The sequence below is a fragment of the Mixophyes fleayi genome, chromosome 4 (assembly GCF_038048845.1).
Source record: "Mixophyes fleayi isolate aMixFle1 chromosome 4, aMixFle1.hap1, whole genome shotgun sequence".
In the NCBI taxonomy this organism is placed as follows: Eukaryota; Metazoa; Chordata; class Amphibia; order Anura; family Limnodynastidae; genus Mixophyes; species Mixophyes fleayi.
The window spans coordinates 232327497-232349392 of record NC_134405.1 but is presented as its reverse complement, the minus strand read 5'-3'; the positions used below and the strand labels follow the sequence as shown (position 1 = coordinate 232349392).

At 42.5% G+C, this 21896-nt stretch overlaps 1 protein-coding gene across 1 annotated transcript in view; it reads right to left on the bottom strand.

Moving 5' to 3' along the window:
* Positions 1–18304: 18304 nt before the first annotated feature.
* The window catches only part of IRAK3 (interleukin 1 receptor associated kinase 3), a 30212-nt gene continuing 26620 nt past the window's right edge, over positions 18305–21896 (bottom strand). The window contains exon 11 of the mRNA XM_075209485.1: positions 18305–21734. Within this exon, the coding sequence (XP_075065586.1) occupies positions 21291–21734 (444 nt within the window). The 3' untranslated portion in view covers positions 18305–21290. The remainder of the gene's footprint in view (positions 21735–21896) is intronic.

Genomic DNA, 21896 nt, shown 5'->3' with positions numbered 1-21896 from the left:
GCACAGCACGAGATCTACCAGGACAGAGGACCACCTAACACACCCTCCCTCTACCCTGATCAATGCCCGAGTGAAGATGGCGGCGACTAGCGGGGAATTTATAGGATCCGAGTATCGCGAGATTCGACAACGGGATTATGAGTCAGAGCCTCAGTTTCACATTTGAATTTGGCGCCAATACCCGGATCTGTCTCGGATCCGACTCGGATCGGCAACGTTCGGGTGGGCTCGGATTTCATAAATCCGAGTGCGCTCATCTCTACTTTAATGTACTTTAACAGTTATTATAAGTGAGTATTTTATAATTGTTCAGAATCAATAATAATTGTATAAGTTAAAGAAGCAAAAAGGCAAAGAATTTTAAAGAAATTTAGTCAATTAAGCAATTAAAGAAATAAGATTATAGACTATCCTGGTTTTTATCCTTTAATGTTTACCTACTTTTATCGATAATGTCTTATTTATTCAAATATATGTTATTACTTTTTTACACCAATTGCAATCCCCTTTGACCTGTCCCACCAATTCTTTCCCACTCATGTTCCTATATTTAACATTAAAAGTAATTCCCTTAAAGACTCCAATGCATTGGAGTCTTGGTTTGATTGAGACCTTGCCTCTGTTCTGTTGGGGTCAGTGGAAATCTCTCAATGAAAGAAAGGCAATGATGGCACTTGTGAACCACCATACGAATATAACTTGGAGAAGTCACAAAACAGTCACAGAAATTGCACCACAACCAATGGTTGCTTTCCTTCTAAACACCATGGACCTCAGTTAGATTTGGATTTTGCATTCTGAACATTCGGAACATATGCATAAAAATGTCTCAAAAAATCAACTTATGTGTGTATGTGAAGGTACAACCGACTCAAAACCTAGCAGTATTTCTGCATAGGACTACATAAGGCATATATTTGTGTATACTTATGTGCTGCAATAGCATAGATATGCAGCTTGACAGAGTTAGTAATAAATGCGAAATTTGCATTACCCTAATCATACACAATATTATATAATAATGTGTCATATATACAGGACAGAATTGTTCTTTGACAGTGTTATTATTAAATGCAAAATTTTTTATGACAAATTAAATGAAGTATGTACACCCTCAAATCCATAATTTACCGCTATATAATAGAGAAGTTCACTGACCCCCATGTTTTGATTTTGGATCTGTATTAACTTCGTGTTTTGGTTTTGGCAAAACCGCCCTCGCATGATTTGGTTTTGGTTTTGGTTCTGTATTTTTTTGAAAAATTGCCAAAATATGCTAAAATCACATAATTTTGCTCTTTTTTTTTTGTTCCTACATTATTATTAACCTCAATAACACTAATTTACAGTCAATTTTGATCACCTCACAGGTCACAATATTCTTTTCATACACTATCGGCCAAAGACTGCAGTTAGCTAAGCAACAGAGCAACGACACAACACACGGCAGTTCATAGCACATCTAGGAAACATTGCCACACAGCAGTGGCAGAAAAGAAAAGTGGTGCAAGATGGAATTGTCCTTCGGACCTCCCACCAACCCATATGTTAAAAAGGTTTAACAAACTCAGACAGAAACAGGAGGGGTAGCAGTTACAGTTTAACAAAGCAAGCACTTCAGCGACAAGGAGTGACACTTTTGTGTCTAAAGTGCTTGGTTTGTTTGGGCCCCCCACAAAACAAACTAACAATGGGCTTAAGGCAGGTAAGCTAACAGTGCTGAAAATGAACTCTACAGTGGCAAAATGTTGTTGTCATCATCTTCAGCCTCATCTCCACCCACATTAGTGTGTACATCATCCTCACACAAAATTAATTCATCCTCGCTGGAATCCACCATTACAGACGTCTCTGTACTTTGATTTAATTGCTGGTAAAAGCCTTCCTCGTGGAATTTGTAGCTCATTTTGATGAACATCGTTTTTTCCACATTTTTAGCAAGTAGCCTCCTACGCTGATCGCTGACAAGGTTCCCGGCTGTGCTGAAAACTCTTTCCGAGTAGACAGTAGAGTGTGGGCAACTTAGGTATTGCAAAGCGAGTTTGTACATGGGTCTCCAAATTGCCTTTTTTTCCTTCCAGTATGTAGATGGACTGATGTGTCTATTTCTATGCTCTCGTTAAAATAATCCTCCTCCATTCTTTGGATGTTGATAGTAGGATCAGGTGGAGTTAGGGCACAGGTGTCATAATTTTTGGGCAATTCTTTTAGACCAGACCAGATGTCAAAATGTTGTGCCGACTCATCTGCATCATCCATGAATATCTTGGAAAGCTTAGAAACTGAAGGAGAAGACGCTGTCATGTCACAAACCAATTGAGCTGTCAACTTGCTCACCAGGAGCTCATTGCATCTCTTGTGCATCTCTCTGGGTCAGTTGGAAATAAAGAGAAGACATAGCTCTGAAACCTAGGATCAAGCACATTCGCTAAAATGTAGTGATCCGATTTCAAGATGTTGATAACTCCTGGATCCTGGCAAAGCAAATAAAGTACTTAATCTACAAGTCTGAAATACTTAGCATAATTGCTTTGTTTCATCTCCTCCTTCAATGTCTCAAGCTGCTTTTCCACAAGTCTAATTAAGTGAATCACTTGCTCAAGCACAGGTAACTAATTTGAATGGTTTCAACACCTACCACAACACGGAAAGTATTCTCCACTGTGCTGGACTAAAATAAATTCTCCCACCTTTCCCAATGTCATGGCTTGTAGAGTAAGCGTGGATGGCTTTTCGCTGTTCCTCCATCCTCACAAGCATATAAAGGGTGGAATTTCACCTTGGTACCGCCTCTTGCTTCAATTGGTGGCAGGGTAACATAAATTGTTCTTGTAGCTGATGCCATGTCCTACATGCTGTTGGAGAATGCCGGAAATGTCCCGAAAGTTTTCGGGCCACAGACAGCATCTCCTGCACGTCCCTGTAATTTTTTCAAAAAGCTCTGTACCATCAAGTTGATTGTGTGAGCAAAACAGGGAACGTGATGGAATTCACCTAGCTGTAATGCTCTCACAATATTTGTGGTGTTTTTAGAAATCACATATCCTCAAGAGAGTGCAAACAGGATAAGCCATGTTGCAATGACATCCCTTAGTTTTTTCTAACAGGTTGTCAGTGATATGTCTCTTAGTGAAGCCGGTAATAGACAGAGTAGCCTGGCTCTGAAAAATCTGGCATTGTTGGGTATATGCTGCTGCTATTCCCGCTGATGAAGGCAATTCACCAACTCAGTGGGCTGTCACAGTCATATAATCTTTAGTTTGCCCAGTTCCGCTTATCCACATATGTGTGGTTAAGAGTACAGTGGGTAGAATGGCATTTTGTAGCCCAATAATTATTTTTTTTTTGAACCTTCTGGTAGAGGTGAGGAATTGCTTTTCTAGTAAAATGGTGTCGTGATGGAATTTGGTAACGGGGACACAGGACCTCAATTAACTGGAGGTTGTAGGGACTTTTTTTAGGAGGTTTACCTTGGACGTCTGCGCTTGCTCTTGGTGTTTTGGTAGTTGTTGCTGGCGTTACGGGTGTTACGGTAGTCCTGATTTCCGTGGGAGGGGTCTTTTGTTTTGTAGGTTCTGCCATGGCGCAACTTGGTGACCCTGCAGGGGGAGGGGGGGGGGAAATAGGGGGGTGTAGGAAGGGGAGAGAGATAGGAGGTGGGAGGAAAGAAACAGCAAATGAAGACTGAAAGTGGTACAGACAATATACTGGCGTGCTATGTTTGCAGCCGGATGTTTATAGCTTTTGCAGATTTCAATGCTGAAGCTCTTTTGCTCAATGTCTATAGCTCAATTGCGGTGTATGTTGACTGTATAATGTGGGGGGTTGCTTATGTCTGTAAGCTCTCTGCTTTTCTCTTGTAGAGAAATTGCCAGGGGTTTATAGCGGAGTTTATAGCTCTTACGAGTCTAGCTCTTTGTATTGCTTTTGATGTTTAAAAGAGCTAGAGTATAGCTTTGGTGTGACTGTGTTAGGAAACCCTCTAGCCAGTACAGCACAACCCGGAGTCTGCTCTGCCAGTCAGGTGTTCACTGGAGCCCCTAGTGGTGGGGACAGATTTGGCCGCAGACTAGCAGAGGGTCGTGAAGTGCGTACCGACTAGGGAGAACCCAGGAAAGCGGAGTAGAGTCCAGGCAGGGGTCTAGGGCCGGCAGCAGACAGGAAATCCATACACAAGCTGGGGTCAGGGGTCACAGGCACGGTAGCTTGGTCCAGTTACAGGCAAGAAGGTCAGGGTCACAAGAAACACAAGCAAGGTCCAAATCCAGGCAAGGGGTCATACACGAGCAATCCAACACGATATCCAAAGGACAGAACAAGGCAGGAAGCAGGTCAGCACACTGGCAAGCAGGAACTATAACCGGCAGTGAGGCTGCAGACCTCACTGCCTTAAATACTGATGGCCACCAATCAGAGCCCAGTTCTGAAGCAAGCCCACAGGGGGTAATCATCACTGGCCAAGCCCCCCTCCTTAATCAGCCCACCGCTGCTTATTGCGCGCATGCGCCCGGCTCCCAGCACTGCCGGGACGCAGCGCTATAGAAGACGCCGGGCAGGAAGCGGAGATGACGTCCTGGTCGTCAAGGTGACGGCCGGGACGCCAGAGGGAGCCCGAAGCGAGCCGAGGCGGCTGTGACTACCGCCGCGGCTTGTGACAGACTGGGGGTAAGGATATGTTTATAGCTCTGATATGTTTGTGAGGGTGTGGTAATTTTTATAGTGTATGTTCTAATGATATGAAGCAGCTATGGGCTGTGTATGCAAGTGGGATATTGTCAGTGGTGTGTGTATAGGGTGAGTAGGATCGCTATTAGTGCGGGTCGCTGTTATAAGAGCAGTTTTCTTTTTGAGATGGGCTTCCTTTGTACTTTGTTGAGCCTTGGACGGCGTTCCCGTCTCCCCGCGGTGTTAATGTAGCTTGGCCGAGCGGCTAGTTCAAAACGGCATTTGGAACGCACTGTGCGTTCAAAATGCCGAACGCACAGTGGGTGGAGCGCACAGATGCCTGTGTGTTCCACTGCTGAGTGCTCTCACCACTGTTTTTTTCTCTGGTGTTCTCTCATTCTGCCTTGGGTGCCGGGGGTGGGTGTCTTTCTCGGAGGTCTGATGTTGGTGTAGGGTTGATCTGGATCCTGTGGGGTAGTTTGTAGGTCTTTAACCAACGCATTTCGTCTGGAGACTTCCTCAGGGATATGGCTGTAGTGCTGGGTGCTTATCTTTATAGTCCTGGGATGTGGTTACTTGTCCAATAGGATAGGGATGGGAGGGGAAATGGGAGTGGGGAGGGAAGAGAGGGTGGGTATTGGAAGCTCTTTATGGCAGGGGGGGGGCCTTATAGGAATCAAGTACTGAATTTAATGGGCATCCTATAAATTTAATATACGATTGTTTCTACTTATGGATGTCACGGCTCTCTGGTATATTTCACAATATTATTGCACAGAAACAGTGATGATGGTTAACTTAAATATTTATTGTAAATACAGGCAGAGTCGGTTCTCAGTGGCTGAAGGGCCAGGCAAGGCATGAAACAAAATGTCCAGGAATAATATTCAAAACAAAGTCTTTTAAACTTGCCAGGTTCCAGAGATGCAGATTGAAGTCAGAGTCCAAAAGCCAGGCAAGCATAAACAGAGATCCAGAGCTGCAACACATACAGAGATCCAGAGCTGCAACACATATAGAGATCCAGAGCTGCAACACATATAGAGATCCAGAGCTGTAACACAAACAATGATCCAGAGCTGTAACACAAACAATGATCCAGAGCTGTAACACACCACAATCATCCAGAGCTGCAACACATACAATGAACCAGCAGGGAATGATTGCCACGGGTCAGTCTTTATGGTCTGGTGATCAAGATAACACTTAGCAGCTGAGTGAGGACACACAATCCACATAGCGGCCACTAGTGGGGAAAACGCAGAACTGCACCTGTAGGAACTTGGTGCAGAAAAGCATCAGGCCATAACAAGTGGGCATTGGAATAATGAGTTAATTGTTTTTGCTGCTGATTGTGGGGGATGGAAAATTCTAATTATAGCGTGGTTTTTGCAACGGGGTTGAATGACAGTGCCGATGGTACGTGGTTTAAAAGCCTATGTTGCAGAGAAATTTGATGTGACTTTTTGGGGGGTGGGGTTTTGGGGGCATATGGATACATATGGTATTTTGTTTATATTTTAGGGGGGGTGGTAAGTGCGGATGGGGGGGTTGGGAACAAGGTATATTTATATAAATGATATGGTTGGGGAGTGGTAGTGGGATATTGGGAAAGTTTTGCTCAGACTATTGAAAGTTTGGGCTGGACTCACAAGGATTTGATAATGCGGGACTTGGTATAGACTATGGATATACGGATATTGCTATTTAAGTTGGTTTAGGGTGATTCCTTAATTATTTTATTTGGTTATTTTTAACATGTTGTGATGTTATTATTGTGGGGGTAGGGGGGCTGGGGGGTGAGATAGGATTCTTCAGAGGAATCCTGGACAGGGGAGGTGTCATCCTGCCTTAGCAACTTGGATGCAGGAATAACTACGCTCACCAGTGAGGATATTGATGAGGAAGGTGTTGTCAGTGTAGATTGCAGGTGCTGGGAGTTAGCTGATTGCATCTCCAGGGTCTTGCTACACTTATGAATACCCTTGCTGTACTCAACTTACGGTTGACCTCAACATTCCACCTTTACAGGCGTACGGGGTCACAAGTCTAAGATATTCACAAATCCAGAAATAGAAGCATTTTTCATTTTCACATGCACATTATCATCATTTATTTATATAGCACCCCTAATTCTGCGGCTCTGTACAGAGAATATTTCACTCACATCAGTTCCTGTACATCCAACTGTAAATGAGTTCCTACATAAGTGCACAATACTTAAGTGCCAAATCCATTTAACATAGAAGGTCACCCTGTGACAGTACTAGGACAGTCCCTTAAAGCAGGAAGCCATTTATGATTTCATTTGTGCTTTATGTTTGTGTAAGTTTATTTATATATATATATATATATATATATATATATATATATATATATATATATATAAATATATATATATATATATATATCTATAATATAAATGTATAAATGTCTAGTGGCGTGTGTTAGTCTGTCTGTGTGGAAAAAATAAAACCAAGCTGCAGCGCCACCTGCTGGGCGGAGTTATACACTGACCTACTAAATTCTTAGTGTGTGTGGGGAAAAAAATTCAGAAAGGGCTGAAATTTGGTATACTAAGATGTTTAAATTTGTTAATTTAATTTGTTAATTGTCAAAAGTGTTTATAAAGATTTTAAAAAAATATATATATATTTCTTGAAGGAGAAGTGACAGTTGGGAGTGGTTGGTGGTTGCCGGGGGTGACAGTGGGGAGTGGTTGGTGGTTGAGGCCTGGGCTATGGCCCAAATGCATGACAAGAACCTTTTAAACACCTTAAGTAGCTTGATTTGACTAGAATGCATGAGTATCATGCACGGGTTAACTTGTATATATATATATATATATATATATATATAATATAAATGTCTAGTGGCGTGTGTTAGGCTGTCTGTGTGTGTGTGGAAAAAATAAAATCAAGCTGCAGCGCCACCTGCTGGGCGGAGTTATACACTGACCTACTAAATTCTTAGTGTGTGTGGAAAAAACAACTCAGAAAGGGCTGAAATTTGGTATACTAAGATGTTTTTAATTTGTTAATTTAATTTGTTAATTGTTAAAAGTGTTTATAAAGATTTAAAAAAATATATATATATTTCTTGAAGGAGAAGTGACAGTTGGGAGTGGTTGGTGGTTGCCGGGGGTGACAGTGGGGAGTGGTTGGTGGTTGCCGGGGGTGACAGAGTGAGAGGAGTGTGATACTCAGGACCGCTGAGAGAGATCCCTGTGTCTGGATAGACATCTGGATAGATGTGGCGATGAAAATGAAGGATGAGGTGATGGAGAAGAATGATGAGGTGGTGACACGTGGACAAAACCACGTTAAAAAAGGGCGCTTGCATCGGGAAGTAACGCTCTTCCCCTGAGGAGGCCTGGGCTAGGCCCAAATGCATGACAAGACCCTTTTTAACACCCTTAAGTAGCTTGATTTGACTAGAATGCATGAGTATCATGCACGGGTTAACTTGTATATATATATTGTGGCAAACAGGGATATTTGCCACAGTTCCCTGTAAGGGAACGGGTAGGAACACGGTTAGTCTGCAGCAGCAGGCTGCACACAGGGTTAAGTTTTCCCTAGGTTCCTCTCTTGGCACACACACAGGTGTTCCACATGGGTGTGATTGGTTTGCTGTGATTTGTTGTAGTGCTTGGGGTGGAGGATAAAGACACTGTCTGTATGTGTGGGTGGCACCACCGATGCCAGTAAGTGGCCGGCGAGTAGACAGGGAAGTAATGTCTAGCCAGATGTAGGTGGTGGGGATTTTCGTTTACTGTTACTGGATATGATTGCTGTACCAGCATTGGAGCTGTTTTACCATCCTGACAACTGCTAATAAACAGCTAAATGGTTCAGCATACCTGTGTCCGATTCCTGTGAATGGTGGACTTTCTCACTATATATTACAATATTACAGAAATTGAATGTTAACATCTGATCAGCTGATAAAAGTGATCAGTCATCTTTGAAACAGTTTTAATAAATGTCCCGCCATGGAAAACAATAGAAGTGACAGCTACGGAAATATAGAGGGTTCTGCGTTACCAGGTATTATTTAATGGATTAAACTATCTCCTTCAATACAGATTTACTGTCATTAAAAATTCTGTTGTGCATATACAATGACAGCTGATGTTTATGTTTAACATTACAGGTAGTGTATATGTGTACAATGCGCACCACCAAATTTTTAGAGTATTTAGAAATATATTTAGATAATTGTATTATTTTATAATGATGCACAAAATGCAATTGTAAAAAAAAAAATTCTAGCCAGGCAAATTGAACATAAATAAGACTTCCATTTAACATCATAATGATTTACAACTGGATACATCCATAGTAATAGACAATGGGTAATACAGACAAAGAGGTGAGAAGGCCCTGCTCGCAAGCTTACATCCTGTTCTATTAAACCAATGAAGCTGAGGCTGTACTGTTTATTTTTATATAAATTGTACTGTGCCTCATACTTCATGCCAAAGCTGTACCATACAGGTTTTTCTAACAATCAAATGAACAAATAAATTGAATATTGGCAACATAATTGTATATGAGTTTAGAAATTGTTGCCATTACAACAGTTCTCCTCTATGCACAAGACTGTTGGCTGGACTTCAGGAAGCATTCAATTAACAGAAAAGACTCTAAAATATTGAACATCACACTGAATTTTTTATATTGAAGCATCTGCCTCGGCAATCTCTCTTTCTCTCTTGCAGACCTATAGCGCCCCCATGTGGCGTTTGAAAGCTTTATTGCCAAATTCATCTCTGAACCTAATTGTATTTTTACTTGTATGTTTGTTAAAGCTGGATCTGAACTTTTTATTTTTAGTCAAAAGTCTATCTTAAATTAATTCTACTTGCTTTAAAGCAAGATTATTCATATGCTGTTTTAATGTAAATATGCAACATTTACAGATTAAAAATGCTTATAAAGTTATGTAAGTAGTTAATTTCCTTAAAGGCTCTACAGTTTTACTACTTTAAGATTTCAACTTTTTGTTATTTTAACACGTATTATCAGTATTTTTTAATTTATCTTCCTCACTTACTTCTATTTATTTGTATAAATATATAATTGTTACTAATGATACATTTATAGGACGATAAAACTTTGTGCTGACATCCGATATCCTAATAAAGTACTGTAGAGGGTTCAAAATTTGTTCTGTTCCAAACATATAAACTGTATCCTTTCTGGGACGTCTCCTAGATTTTTACATTCAGAATGTGCAGATTATTTACTTTTCTTTTTAGAGCCATGCAGAAAATGTATTTAGAATATCTGGTATATTCTGCAAAATATCTCATACTTGGTAAAGCCTTTTGTTGCCTGCTTAGTTTCATCACTCATGTCTTCATCTCTTTATATTGTGAGCATAATCGTGCATATGGTTCTACTGTTATGTGTCCCAAAATTAGGTGAGTTTCAGCCAAGTGAAGAAACCTTATTAAAACAATAGAACAGTTTCTTTGGTTAACTAACTTATGCTTTGATCTCTAAAAAATTTTTATGTCTGCAGTGCCATAGATCAAGTCAAAAAGCTCTGGATGTCCGGACTTGCTACTCTTGTATTTTCTGAAATTTCTGAAATCATTTTCCTGGGTGTGACTATCAAATCAGACATTTGCACACAACTTTTTTTTTGCCTGAAAAATACATCTATAAATCATGCTGTGCTTTCAGCACCCATTTCCATCTGGGCTGGAATACGTACTTTACATAGAAACACACTTAGAAACCTACAATAACTGATCAACGAATTCCCTTAATGACTGAGTCTACTCTAAAGATATCTCTGTTCTCTTTCCCTATAAATTATTTCTTATGGGAAACTAATTCCTGCTCATTTCTTTTCACTTGCATCACTGGATGTGATTATTTTAAATATAGAACTAAAATTCAAGTGAAGTGTTTTCAACTGGTGGCCAAAGCATAACCGTAATTGCCTTTCAAAAGCAGCTAGATCAGTGGTTCCCAAACTTTTGCAGTTCGCGGCACCCTTAGAGTCTCCAAATTTTTTCAAGGCACCCCTCCAAAATAATTACTGAGCAGTCCTGTTTTAGAAGTAGTTGGGTCAAGAAATTGTAATAAGTATTTAGGTCAGGACAGAAATACTTATTTAGTTGTATGCAAAAATGCCCCCTCTGTATCCAGACACTCTGCCCTCAGGCACTCTGCCCCCTCTGCATCCAGACACTCTGCCCCCTCTGCATCCAGACACACTGCCCTCTCTCACACTGCCCCCTCTGCCCTCTGTCATGCTGTACCCCCTCCTCTGCTCTGTCACGCTGTCCTCCCTCCTCTGCCCTCTCACACGCTGTCCCCTCCTCTGCCCTCTCACGCTGTGTCCCCCTCCACTGCCCCTCTCACGCTGTGTCCCCCTCCACTGCCCCTCTCACGCTGTGTCCCCCTCCTCTGCCCCGCTGTGTCCCCCTCCTCTGCCCCGCTGTGTCCACCTCCTCTGCCCCGCTGTGTCCCCCTCCTCTGCCCCGCTGTGTCCCCTCCTCTGCTCTCTGTCCCCCTCCTCTGCTCTCTGTCCCCATCCTCTGCCCCGCTGTGCCCCTCCTCTGCTCTCTGTCCCCCTCCTCTGCCCCGCTGTTCCCATCCTCTGCTCTCTGTCCCCATCCTCTGCTCTCTGTCCCCCTCCTCTGCCCCGCTGTCCCCATCCTCTGCTCTCTGTCCCCCTCCTCTGCCCCGCTGTCACCATCCTCTGCTCTCTGTCGCCATCCTCTGCTCTCTGTCCCCCTCCTCTGCCCCGCTGTCACCATCCTCTGCTCTCTGTCGCCATCCTCTGCTCTCTGTCCCCCTCCTCTGCCCCGCTGTCCCCATCCTCTGCTCTCTGTCCCCCTCCTCTGCCCCGCTGTCACCATCCTCTGCTCTCTGTCGCCATCCTCTGCTCTCTGTCCCCCTCCTCTGCCCCGCTGTCACCATCCTCTGCTCTCTGTCGCCATCCTCTGCTCTCTGTCCCCATCCTCTGCCCCGCTGTCCCCATCCTCTGCTCTCTGTCCCCCTCCTCTGCCCCGCTGTCACCATCCTCTGCTCTCTGTCGCCATCCTCTGCTCTCTGTCCCCATCCTCTGCCCCGCTGTCGCCATCCTCTGCTCTCTGTCCCCATCCTCTGCCCGGCTGTCACCATCCTCTGCTCTCTGTCCCCCTCCTCTGCCCCGCTGTCACCATCCTCTGCTCTGTCCCCATCCTCTGCCCCGCTGTCGCCATCCTCTGCTCTCTGTCCCCCTCCTCTGCCCCGCTGTCACCATCCTCTGCTCTCTGTCCCCCTCTTCGGCCCAGCTGTCACCATCCTCTGCTCTCTGTCCCCCTCCTCTGCCCCGCTGTCACCATCCTCTGCTCTCTGTCCCCCTCCTCTGCCCTGCTGTCACCATCCTCTGCTCTCTGTCCCCCTCCTCTGCCCCGCTGTCACCATCCTCTGCTCTGTCCCCATCCTCTGCCCCGCTGTCGCCATCCTCTGCTCTCTGTCCCCATCCTCTGCCCCGCTGTCACCATCCTCTGCTCTCTGTCCCCCTCCTCTGCCCCGCTGTCACCATCCTCTGCTCTCTGTCCCCCTCCTCGGCCCAGCTGTCGCGATCCCTCTCACTGTGCCCTGCGCCAGCCATAAAAATGGCTGGCCCGCGGCACCCCAGTGACAGCGCCGTGGCACCCCTGGGAGCCGCGGCGCACAGTTTGGGAACCGCCGAGCTAGATAGAAATAGACTGTATATACCAAGATTCTAAGGGATAAATATATTAAGCTGTGGAGTCTGCAAATCGAAGATATTTGGGGACTTTGCAGAGGAAATTTAAAACGGCAATGGCTTTCAAGGCAAGTTTTACCTTGAAAGCTATTGCCGTATTAAATTTACTCTGCAAAGTCGCTGAATATCGGCAACTTGCAAAATCTGCTGCTTAATACATTTGCCCCTAAGTCTTGCTTATTTTGTAGAGCAATGCTTATTATGGGCTACAACTCAAAAATACTGTAAATACAGGATTATTGACCCAATTCTTAATTTTTTATTATAGAGTTTTGGAAAGTATGGATGTTATATAGGTGAAAATAGCAAGATGTGACGGATGATTTGATACGTGTATGGAGGGAGAGAGTCAAAGATTACCCTCGACAGTGAGTCTGTGGTTTGGCTATGATGATGCAATTGTTACTATTGATGGTGAATTCAGAGGGCTTCCCTTTAAGGAGCAGATTAATTTGGTCGCGAGATGCCGCTGGACATCGCCTTGTTATCCAGCTACGAACATTGCGGGCCAATACAGTAACAGGACGCCCCTCATTTTCTCATCTCTATGGGTACAGAGGGACAATGACCAGAGATCTTAATAAAAACATGGAGGTGATGCGTCTCCACAAATAGATCCAAAGTCACATTGCGGCACCTCACACCTCAATGAATCTGCCCCTTAGAGTGAGGGAGTGGCAATTCTATTTTAAGTAGGCTTATTTTAATTGGCTGAAATGAGGAATAGGCATCTATTGACAAAGGGCGGTATACATGGAGCAAGAAATTCACTAAAATGTTCATATGTAATGTCAAATTGCTTGCGAGTTCCCCCCTAATATATCTCTCATTACTGAACTCCTTCAACTATCATCAGGGCCACTCCGGATATATGCATAGATATGGAGGGATTGAAAGCAAATTATCACTTTTTCAAGATGATTGTGAGATGTCTTAATAAATCTCTTAACAGCAAATGTTTTCCCTCCCCAACCTGTTCAGAATCCTGTCCCACAATAGCAACTTCTCAAGTTATAAAATTAATATTGCAAAATCCTTACTACTTAATATCCCCCCGCGAGAGGGTCAAAATGTTACTTCCCAACTTTTTTTTTTTTTAACATCTGTTTAAGACAAACAGCAGACAAAATAGAAAACAGTATATTGGGATTCTACAGTATGAGAAATAGATCATTTGCAATAAAAAATGTAAATCAGTATATAAAAGGACAATAGATAGACACAAAAGTTAGCCTAGTATGTCCTGTGCACAACATTGGAAACAAAGAGAAGTGAGAGCCAGGGACGGGGACCGCACAAGATCACCATCAACCAATTAACCCATGAAAGCCCACCTGGAAAAAAAACACCTAACTGAGCATTGGGGGATGATCAGACACATTGCGGAACTCATACCATGAGATATGTTGTAAGCATACCCGGATTTGGTCATTGGTTGCAGAGAGTAAAGTGTTTATATAGCTTTCCCACATATCAAAAAACTGCCCAACCTGCTTTTCTTTAGCTAAGAAAGTTTCCACCCAATCTATACAGAATATACCCAATTTAATTTTAAGTGGCAAAAAAATAAAATAAAATATCTAGGAGTCTACATTACCAGCTCATATGAGTCTTTTTACCAGGAGAATTATCCAGGCCCGTTCACTAGAAATAAATCAGATCTATTCTACTGGAGCTTTTTGATCACCTAGTAGCTAGGCAGGTTTAGTGCCGTGAAAATGAATATCCTCCCCAAGCGTCTATATCTGTTTCAAACCCTCCCTGTTAGGGGACCTCAGAATTCCTTGCTATTCAAAAATGTTGATCAAAATTTATTTGGAACAGCAAGTCTCTCAGAATCGAACTCGCACTTCTCAAGGATCTCGTGACTTGGGGGGTAGGGGAGAGGGTTTTCTGATTTAAAAGCTTACTATCAGGCTGCTCACCTTAGTGTGATCTCTTTCACTCCACTGGCCTCCTTCCCCTTGGCTAATATTGAGTCAAAATACCTTAAACTACATATGCTCTTGAGTATTTAGGGCCTTCCAAAATCTCACAGATCCACCCTAATTAAACCTTCCCTCACCTTATCTTTCTCATCGAAGATCTGGAGACTTGCAAAAGCCACCTATCAATATTTCCCTCTTCCCTGCCATCAAACCTCTATGGAACAACCCTGATTTCCCATCGGATTTAACTCCTTAGGCGTGAAAGGAATTGGGACTGAAGCTTTGTCTGGTACTTCTTAGTCCAGGGGACCCTAAGACCATCGTATCAAACACCCTGACATCAACCAAAAATGTTTTTACTATCTACTACTCAAACATTTTATACAATCTCCCCTCACCCTACATCTCCGTTTGAGATGATTTGTCTCTCCTCACCCTTGAGTTGAGATATGATCTCCTCTCTTCATAATATTCTCTTTAACAGTTTATTTGTTTTTGTGAACGGACATGAGAGAGTGGGAAAGGGACCTGCCACCCCCTCCCTCCACCAGAAGAGGCTTACTGGGAAACTCACATAGTCTCTAACTTGTTTTCCACCTTGATTAAGGAATATGCATACAAAGTCTATTTTAGAAGGCAGCTCACTCCTGACAAACTCGCTAAAATCTACCTGTTACAGAGTGGATCACCTATGCCACCTGTCTGTCGGTGGTGGGAAATGGATGGGCTTACTTTGCCACCGTTCTCTTTCTCTAACCAAAATGCGCCCTCTAACCGCAGTAGGAGGGGCCTAAGCTGCTGCCACCACTGGACTCCTTCACTGCATCCAGCATGACGTTCCTTCTGAGTAACTGTCGCTGCTAGTGTACCCACTGGCTGGTGCACTTGGGCTGGTACCCTTGACCTCTTCCTATAGGGTTGCTGTGGATGGATCCCCCTGGCCTATCAAACTGGCCAGAGCTGCTGGGTAGCGGGCAGAGCGGTGGTACCAGAAAACTGGGTCCAAACCTCAGAACAGCCAGAAACAGATTAGATTTGGGTCTAATCTGTAGGTCACAGGAAATACAGCAGGGAAGAAGTTGTCAAAGCAGAATCTTGAAGCAAGTGATGTTTATTCGCTCAAGTGTCCTGATAAGGACAGTTCACACTGGTTGAAGGTACCAGTGATCAGAAAGTCAGATGGAACAAAAATGATACATTTCAGTACAAACCAGTGCTGTTTTATACAGTTTTAGAAACAGCTAGCAGGGGGTAAGTCAGCTTCATTAACTCTTTGCTGGCCCCAAGAAGTCTGAGTTATTTTTAGTATCAGGATGCAATATGTTTCCCCAAACATGGATTTAAATGCAATGTATGCTTAACAAAATTTACACTTATCTGTTATATCCTCCAGCACCTGCTGTTTACAAAGTTCAGACAGGTTCCTTTCCCTTTATCCAGGCAGGATACAGGTAACTACTCCCTGTTGTGTATTTAAGTGTTGGTCACTCACACTGAACAGACTTAATTAGTCTTAATGAGGACTTCCTCTCGTAGCTACCCAAGACTCTTCAAACAAATGCTTATTGCATCAGACATATACCTCAGAAAGCAATGCATTTCTTATACAAAGTGCCACACGATACAACAAAACCAGTACATCTGCAATGATATAAATAAGCACCCTGCGCTATTTCCTTTAATTAAATTAATACGATTTATTTATAAGCGACCCAACCACACTACCCTACTACCTCTTCTGCTTGCTGGTGGGGTGGTGGCCATATAGGAACAAATATACATATCTGGTGGTTCTGACCAAAGATATCTGGGATAAGGGCAAGACCCCTCTCTTCTCACTCCTCATGTGCCCAGTCCAGAAAGACAAAATGCGAACAAACATTGTGAAAAGTTGGCTTCTCATATTCTCGCTGCTGCCTGATGCCTAATTGCCAAACCTTGGAAACAGACTGATGCTTCCCATGTCTCTTCGTTAAAATTCTACACTTAATTAGTAGACCATATTGAAAAGGTCATTTCCAGAATGCCCCCCCATACACTTACTAAACACCACTCCTTTTTTGTGATGACTCCCCTGACGACTTCCCACCCACAACACATACAAATTGCATTGTTAGTTTGTTTATCTATATAATCGTTATTGTTTATTTGGTTTCTTTTGTGCTTTTTTTGTAATCCAAAATTATTAATTGTTAATGACTGTTAAATTAAAAGTAAAAAAAAAATTGCTTGTAAGCATTGGTCATTTTTTATTTCACAGTTATTTGTGCATTGAGTAAGAGGAGTTTGATTCCCCTCCTCCACGTCCCCCATTGAGAGGGGCGAGGAAGGAGAAGAAGCATCTTTGCTCGCTCCAGATTTGTTTCTGCCCGTCTTACTCTGATCCAGCTTGCTGTTTGCACGCTTGGATGAATTTTTGCTACAATATTTTTCCATTTCTAAGCAAACCAAGTACAATTATAAGGCACTAATCTAAGAGTCTGTCAGAGATTATTATATCAGAAATTCAATAACACGTGACTAAGGTTATATTGTAAACTCTCTCTTCTTATTTTTAAACTAATCACATATTAGTGTAAAAAATAAAAAATATAAGAAGTGTTAAAAAGGATATTTGTATGAATTATCGATTTTGACACTTATTTCAGTATTTCAGATCTAATAAGCAATATTTAGTATTAAGCAACCAAATACATATAATTATACGTATCTAACTTCAGGAATGCTGCAATGATTATCTGTGTTCTACAGGCCCGCTTGTGTGGCCGAACTCCGGGGAGAGAATGAAGAGACTTGTTAAAACGCGGTCAGCTAGGTGTACCGCCCACCGGAAGTTCCTTTTATTAGATATTTAGTCAGTCATTTAAGCAGGGTGAGTTTCGAGGCTTTTAGTAGTCATCAGCCATGGAAAGGTGATGAAGCACAACGAACTGCTCTGTTGTATATACTCTTTTCAGTGGTAGTGATGTAGCTTGTACTGAGACAGATTTGTTATGAAATAAAAGATGATCCTTGAAGCAGTACAATAAATGACCACTAGGTGGCAGAGTTCGTTGATTGTAGACTGCTACAGGAGGTAACTGCTTTATAGAGCTTTCATGCAGAGAGATATGACAAATCTGCTGTAATTATTAGGATTGAGGTGTTGTCATGTATCATGTGGCCCCTTTGGTAAATGATTGGAACTGCAATGCTATTGTCACCAGCAGGTTATTGGTTAGTATTTCCACAGCTATTCTGCACTGCTGTAAGATAGAATCTTCGTTACAATGCAGCTAAACGCATGGGAATTATCAGTATCCACAATGTGAATCATCTGTGCTGAATCAGTGTTGGTGCATCCTCCCCAGAATTGCTGGATAAGCCACTTAGCAGTATTGATGTTCACTCTCTCCGCCTGTCATGTAGCCAGGTTTGGTGTTAATGCAGTGTAGATAATGTATTGGGGCTTTTCAGGTATAGAGGAAAAGGCAGGTTCCCCTCCACCCCCACTGCATACCTCTTTATTCTCCACAACGTCCCAGGATGGCTCCCAGCAGGCACCACGAGGTCTGATTCACCGGAAGAGAAGACAGTAATGGCGTTCTGCCACTTCCGGTTCTACTCCACCGACACCACGCAGCTCCCAGATCACATGAATGGCTCCCAGGCAGAAATCCCGGCGTCTGTGCACCTCACATGGGGGACCAGGCTCTCTCCTCTGAGATCTCCCCTCAGCCGTCAGTCCCTCTCAGCCGCGTCTCCTCTCAGCTCTCCAGGGCAATCTCCGCTGTCCCGCCTCAGCCGCTGAAGCGCTTGTCAGGTGAGCGCTTTTCCCCACACAGGATTTGGGGCTCACCTGTGTGATTGGGGTTCACTCAATCCGCCACTAAAGTGAGTTTTCCACTCTTTCTGTGCGGAGCTCCATGCAGATGCGGCCATCTCGCTCGGCTTCCAAGCCACGCCCCAATCTTGTCATTTTTTTCTTTAACTTCCCTGATAACTGATGTGTATCTTGTTTTTCTTTTTCACAAAATGATGGCAGACTTGCCTGCCTTCAGTGGAGTAATATAAAGCTATATAGCAGATGCATTTCCCCATAATAACCACAATTAAACAAAAATAATTAAAATAAATACAATTAAGTTACATTTCCTACTCTATTGGAAAAGTAATATTCAATAAATGTTCATATATTACAGCCTATGATGGAGATTTGAGTATAGATCAAATCTGGAGGAATGATATTTATCTTATCTGTTCTACCAAAGTTCTTGCCCAAGAGACCTCTGTGTCATTAATACTTTATGCCAACTTGGATTTCCGAGCGTCTCCTTTCATTTAATCACAGTTGCTGTTCACAAGGGGTGTTTTTTGTCTTGTTTTATTTTTTTAAAAAAAGCCTTTAAAATAACTGTATCCAAGCATGAAAAATGATGTCTTATCTACACTGTAAAAATAAAACATACAAAGCTGGTTGTGGATGTTCCATGGAGTCTGGTTCAAATTCATTGCGGCAGTCAAAATTCCAGGGCATAGTGATCTGAGCATACCAATGTATTCACACAAAATGTGTTTGTATTAAAGTTGTGCTTTTATTTACTTAAAATAAACAATAAGTTACAATGCAAGTTTTAAATACGTTACAGATAAAAAAATTCTATATATCATAGCAGCTTCTCATAGTCACTCAAACAAAACAGGTTGCGATACAAGAGATGCATGTTGGGAAAATACTGCCTTCTTTCGCATATAGCACATAAATACTGGGCAACATTATTTTCATTTAGAGTTGTGCCACCTTAGCTAAATCAGTCTGCACATTTGATTTGCCCTCCCTGCATCAAAACTTGCACAATCGCACCGTCTAGCTGGATTTACTCCTAACCTTAAATTAGGTCACAGAGTATGAAATAAAATTTGCAATGGATTGAAATAGGATGTTTTGGCACCAACTCACAAAGCATTGAGTTCCATGTCAAATCAAAATAAACAGCGTCGGGCTGGCCCGCCATGGAATTCCCTGGTGGGCCCCGATGCTTCATAGAAGGTGCGGGTGCGAGGCGTTCGGGGGTTCAGGGAAAAGGGGGCGCGATCGCGAGTGTGGTGGGGCACGGCCGTGGAGGGGGGGAAGAGTGAAGAAAATGCTCAAAAACATTGGTGGCCTATGCTAAACTATATGGAGGGGGGTTGTTATAATGTGTGAGGAAATGGGGGAACTGTCTTAATAATACATCGGTGGAAGGTTGGCTATTAATTTAAAGGTGGAGTTTAGGTGGGGGCTAATTATTTAATGGATGCTATTTTATTTGTGGAGTGATAGTGGGGCAATTTAATTTATTGGTGGTGCCTATTAAATTAAGATGGGGTGACGGGACCTTTAATTTAATGTTGGGGTGGTTTGGGTCTATAATTGAATGTGGGGCTGAATGTGGGGAGGAGGGCTATCTATTAAATGGTAATATTAATTATTTAAAGCCGGGAATGGTCGTGGGCAATGGTTGTATTAAACGTAAATGCTATTCATTTATTGCTGGGGCTGTTTGCAGGGAGGGTAATAGGTTTATTTATTAAATGGGAATACTATTAATTAATGTTGGGGTTGGTTGGAGGGAAATATATCTATTTATCAAATGTGAGTACTATTACTTTAATGTTGGGGCTGGAGAGAGGCCTAATTATTAGATGTGGGTGCTGTCGATTTAATGGCGGGGATGGTTGGAGTTTTCTTTTACCCAATAGGACCTCCAAGGATCCAGACAAGCAGCAACTGATCTAAAGACACCAACCACAGGTGGTGAAAGTGACAAGACAAGTAGGAGAGAGCAGGATAGTCTGCCAACTGTCCTAAATCTGGTGGGGAAGTCCTGAATTTGGATGACTGTCTTGCTTAATCAGGATTTGGTCTGACTACAAGGACAGTTGGGAGGTATGTCCCGCTTCACCCTGTACTGCTTGTGAAGTCAGAACTGCATGCGTCTAACTGTAGTGCACACAGTTTTACCTGTGTATTAGTCTAAAATTTGTCTAAAATAATAATAAATGACTTAAGTGCACCAGGCTTCCCAACACCCCCTTTGCAGCGCTACATGGTATTAGGTGGGCCTCAGTCATTGGTTTCCCTGGTGGGCCCTTCATGCCCCAGTCCGACAATGAAAATAAATATTCCAAATACCCCTTCCACAGATACAAACTAGTTACCACATTTAAAATAGTATTCATATTTCTTGTAAATTTGTGCAGGTGCAATATAAATGTCCTTTTCTCTGTGATGTCCTACAGCATTATAGAGACTATACAGCAAATCCTGGAGATCCGACTATAGATATGATTATATTGAGGAAAAAAATATGTGGAAGAGTACAAGAGCATTGCAAAGACATTGAACGTTCACTGAACAGAACACACATAAGTATGAAACTACAGTCACACTGCCTAGACCAGGCCGCACCATAAACTTAGCTGCCGGAGAAGAAGAATGGTACTTATCAAAGAGCAACTATGAGGCCAACTGTTATATTGTGCGAGCTACAGTCATTGACTACCATGGAAAACAATCTACAGTGGCTCAATATGATACTATAGATTTGTTTATGTATACTTGTTTTGTTTACTTCCTCCTGAAACATTTAGATCATACGGGCAACTGTTTATTTGTATTGCCCTTGGATAAATCACAGAGCTGCTCTCTGGACACCGTTAAATTCAAGCAGTAAGCAGTAGAGATCAGCATCATGTTAAAGGACCATGGAAATAACACCATGCAGATGAAATAAAGGATTCACTGAAAAGCAGCCAGATGTAAGCCAGAAAGTAAATGTATGCTGCTTACAGCATGAGGTTATGATTGATATGCTGTCTAAATGTCAGTATAAATGACAAGTGCTGATAGTAAATCATGACCACTAATGATACAAATCTCTTGTTTGTTTTTGTGTTTAAATAAGGTCAGTGAGACTCTCACGTCACATTTTTACTACTTACATTACACTGACCAAAACCGTTTGCTATGCACTCTTCACAGAATGTGGTGTCTGCGTCTGGCCCTGGTGAGCAGCTACACTCCATTGGCCTGCTGCTATAGGATAAGTCATTTGTGTGCAGTATATGCTCATTATATGATGTAGTATTGCTTTGTATTGCTGGACAGGTATCTTTTCCTTCAGCTCTATATTTTCTGGTGACTCCTAAAAATGTCACCTCAGATTGGCTGCATTCACAGGGGGTTTCTAGCTTCCTTTCCAAACTGAAGGCATAGTCCAGACTTTCATCGCTCTCAACGGGAACATTGGAATGGCTCCAAGGCAACGGACAAAGACACGGTGGAACAGACATGAGTGATTTAGGCTGGTCTTCACTGGACTTTTCAGCAGCCTTCTTACAGCTTTCAATCTTTTCTAGAACCTGACGAGAAATGTATAGTCAATATTTACTAAAAAGGAGAATTGTAAGGAGTACTATGTATGTAACTCTAGAGAAAAGTTTCACATTACGGAATTTATTCTATAAGTGAGTAAATAAAATGAAAATAAACTGAAATTATACAACTTATATTAATTAAAATCT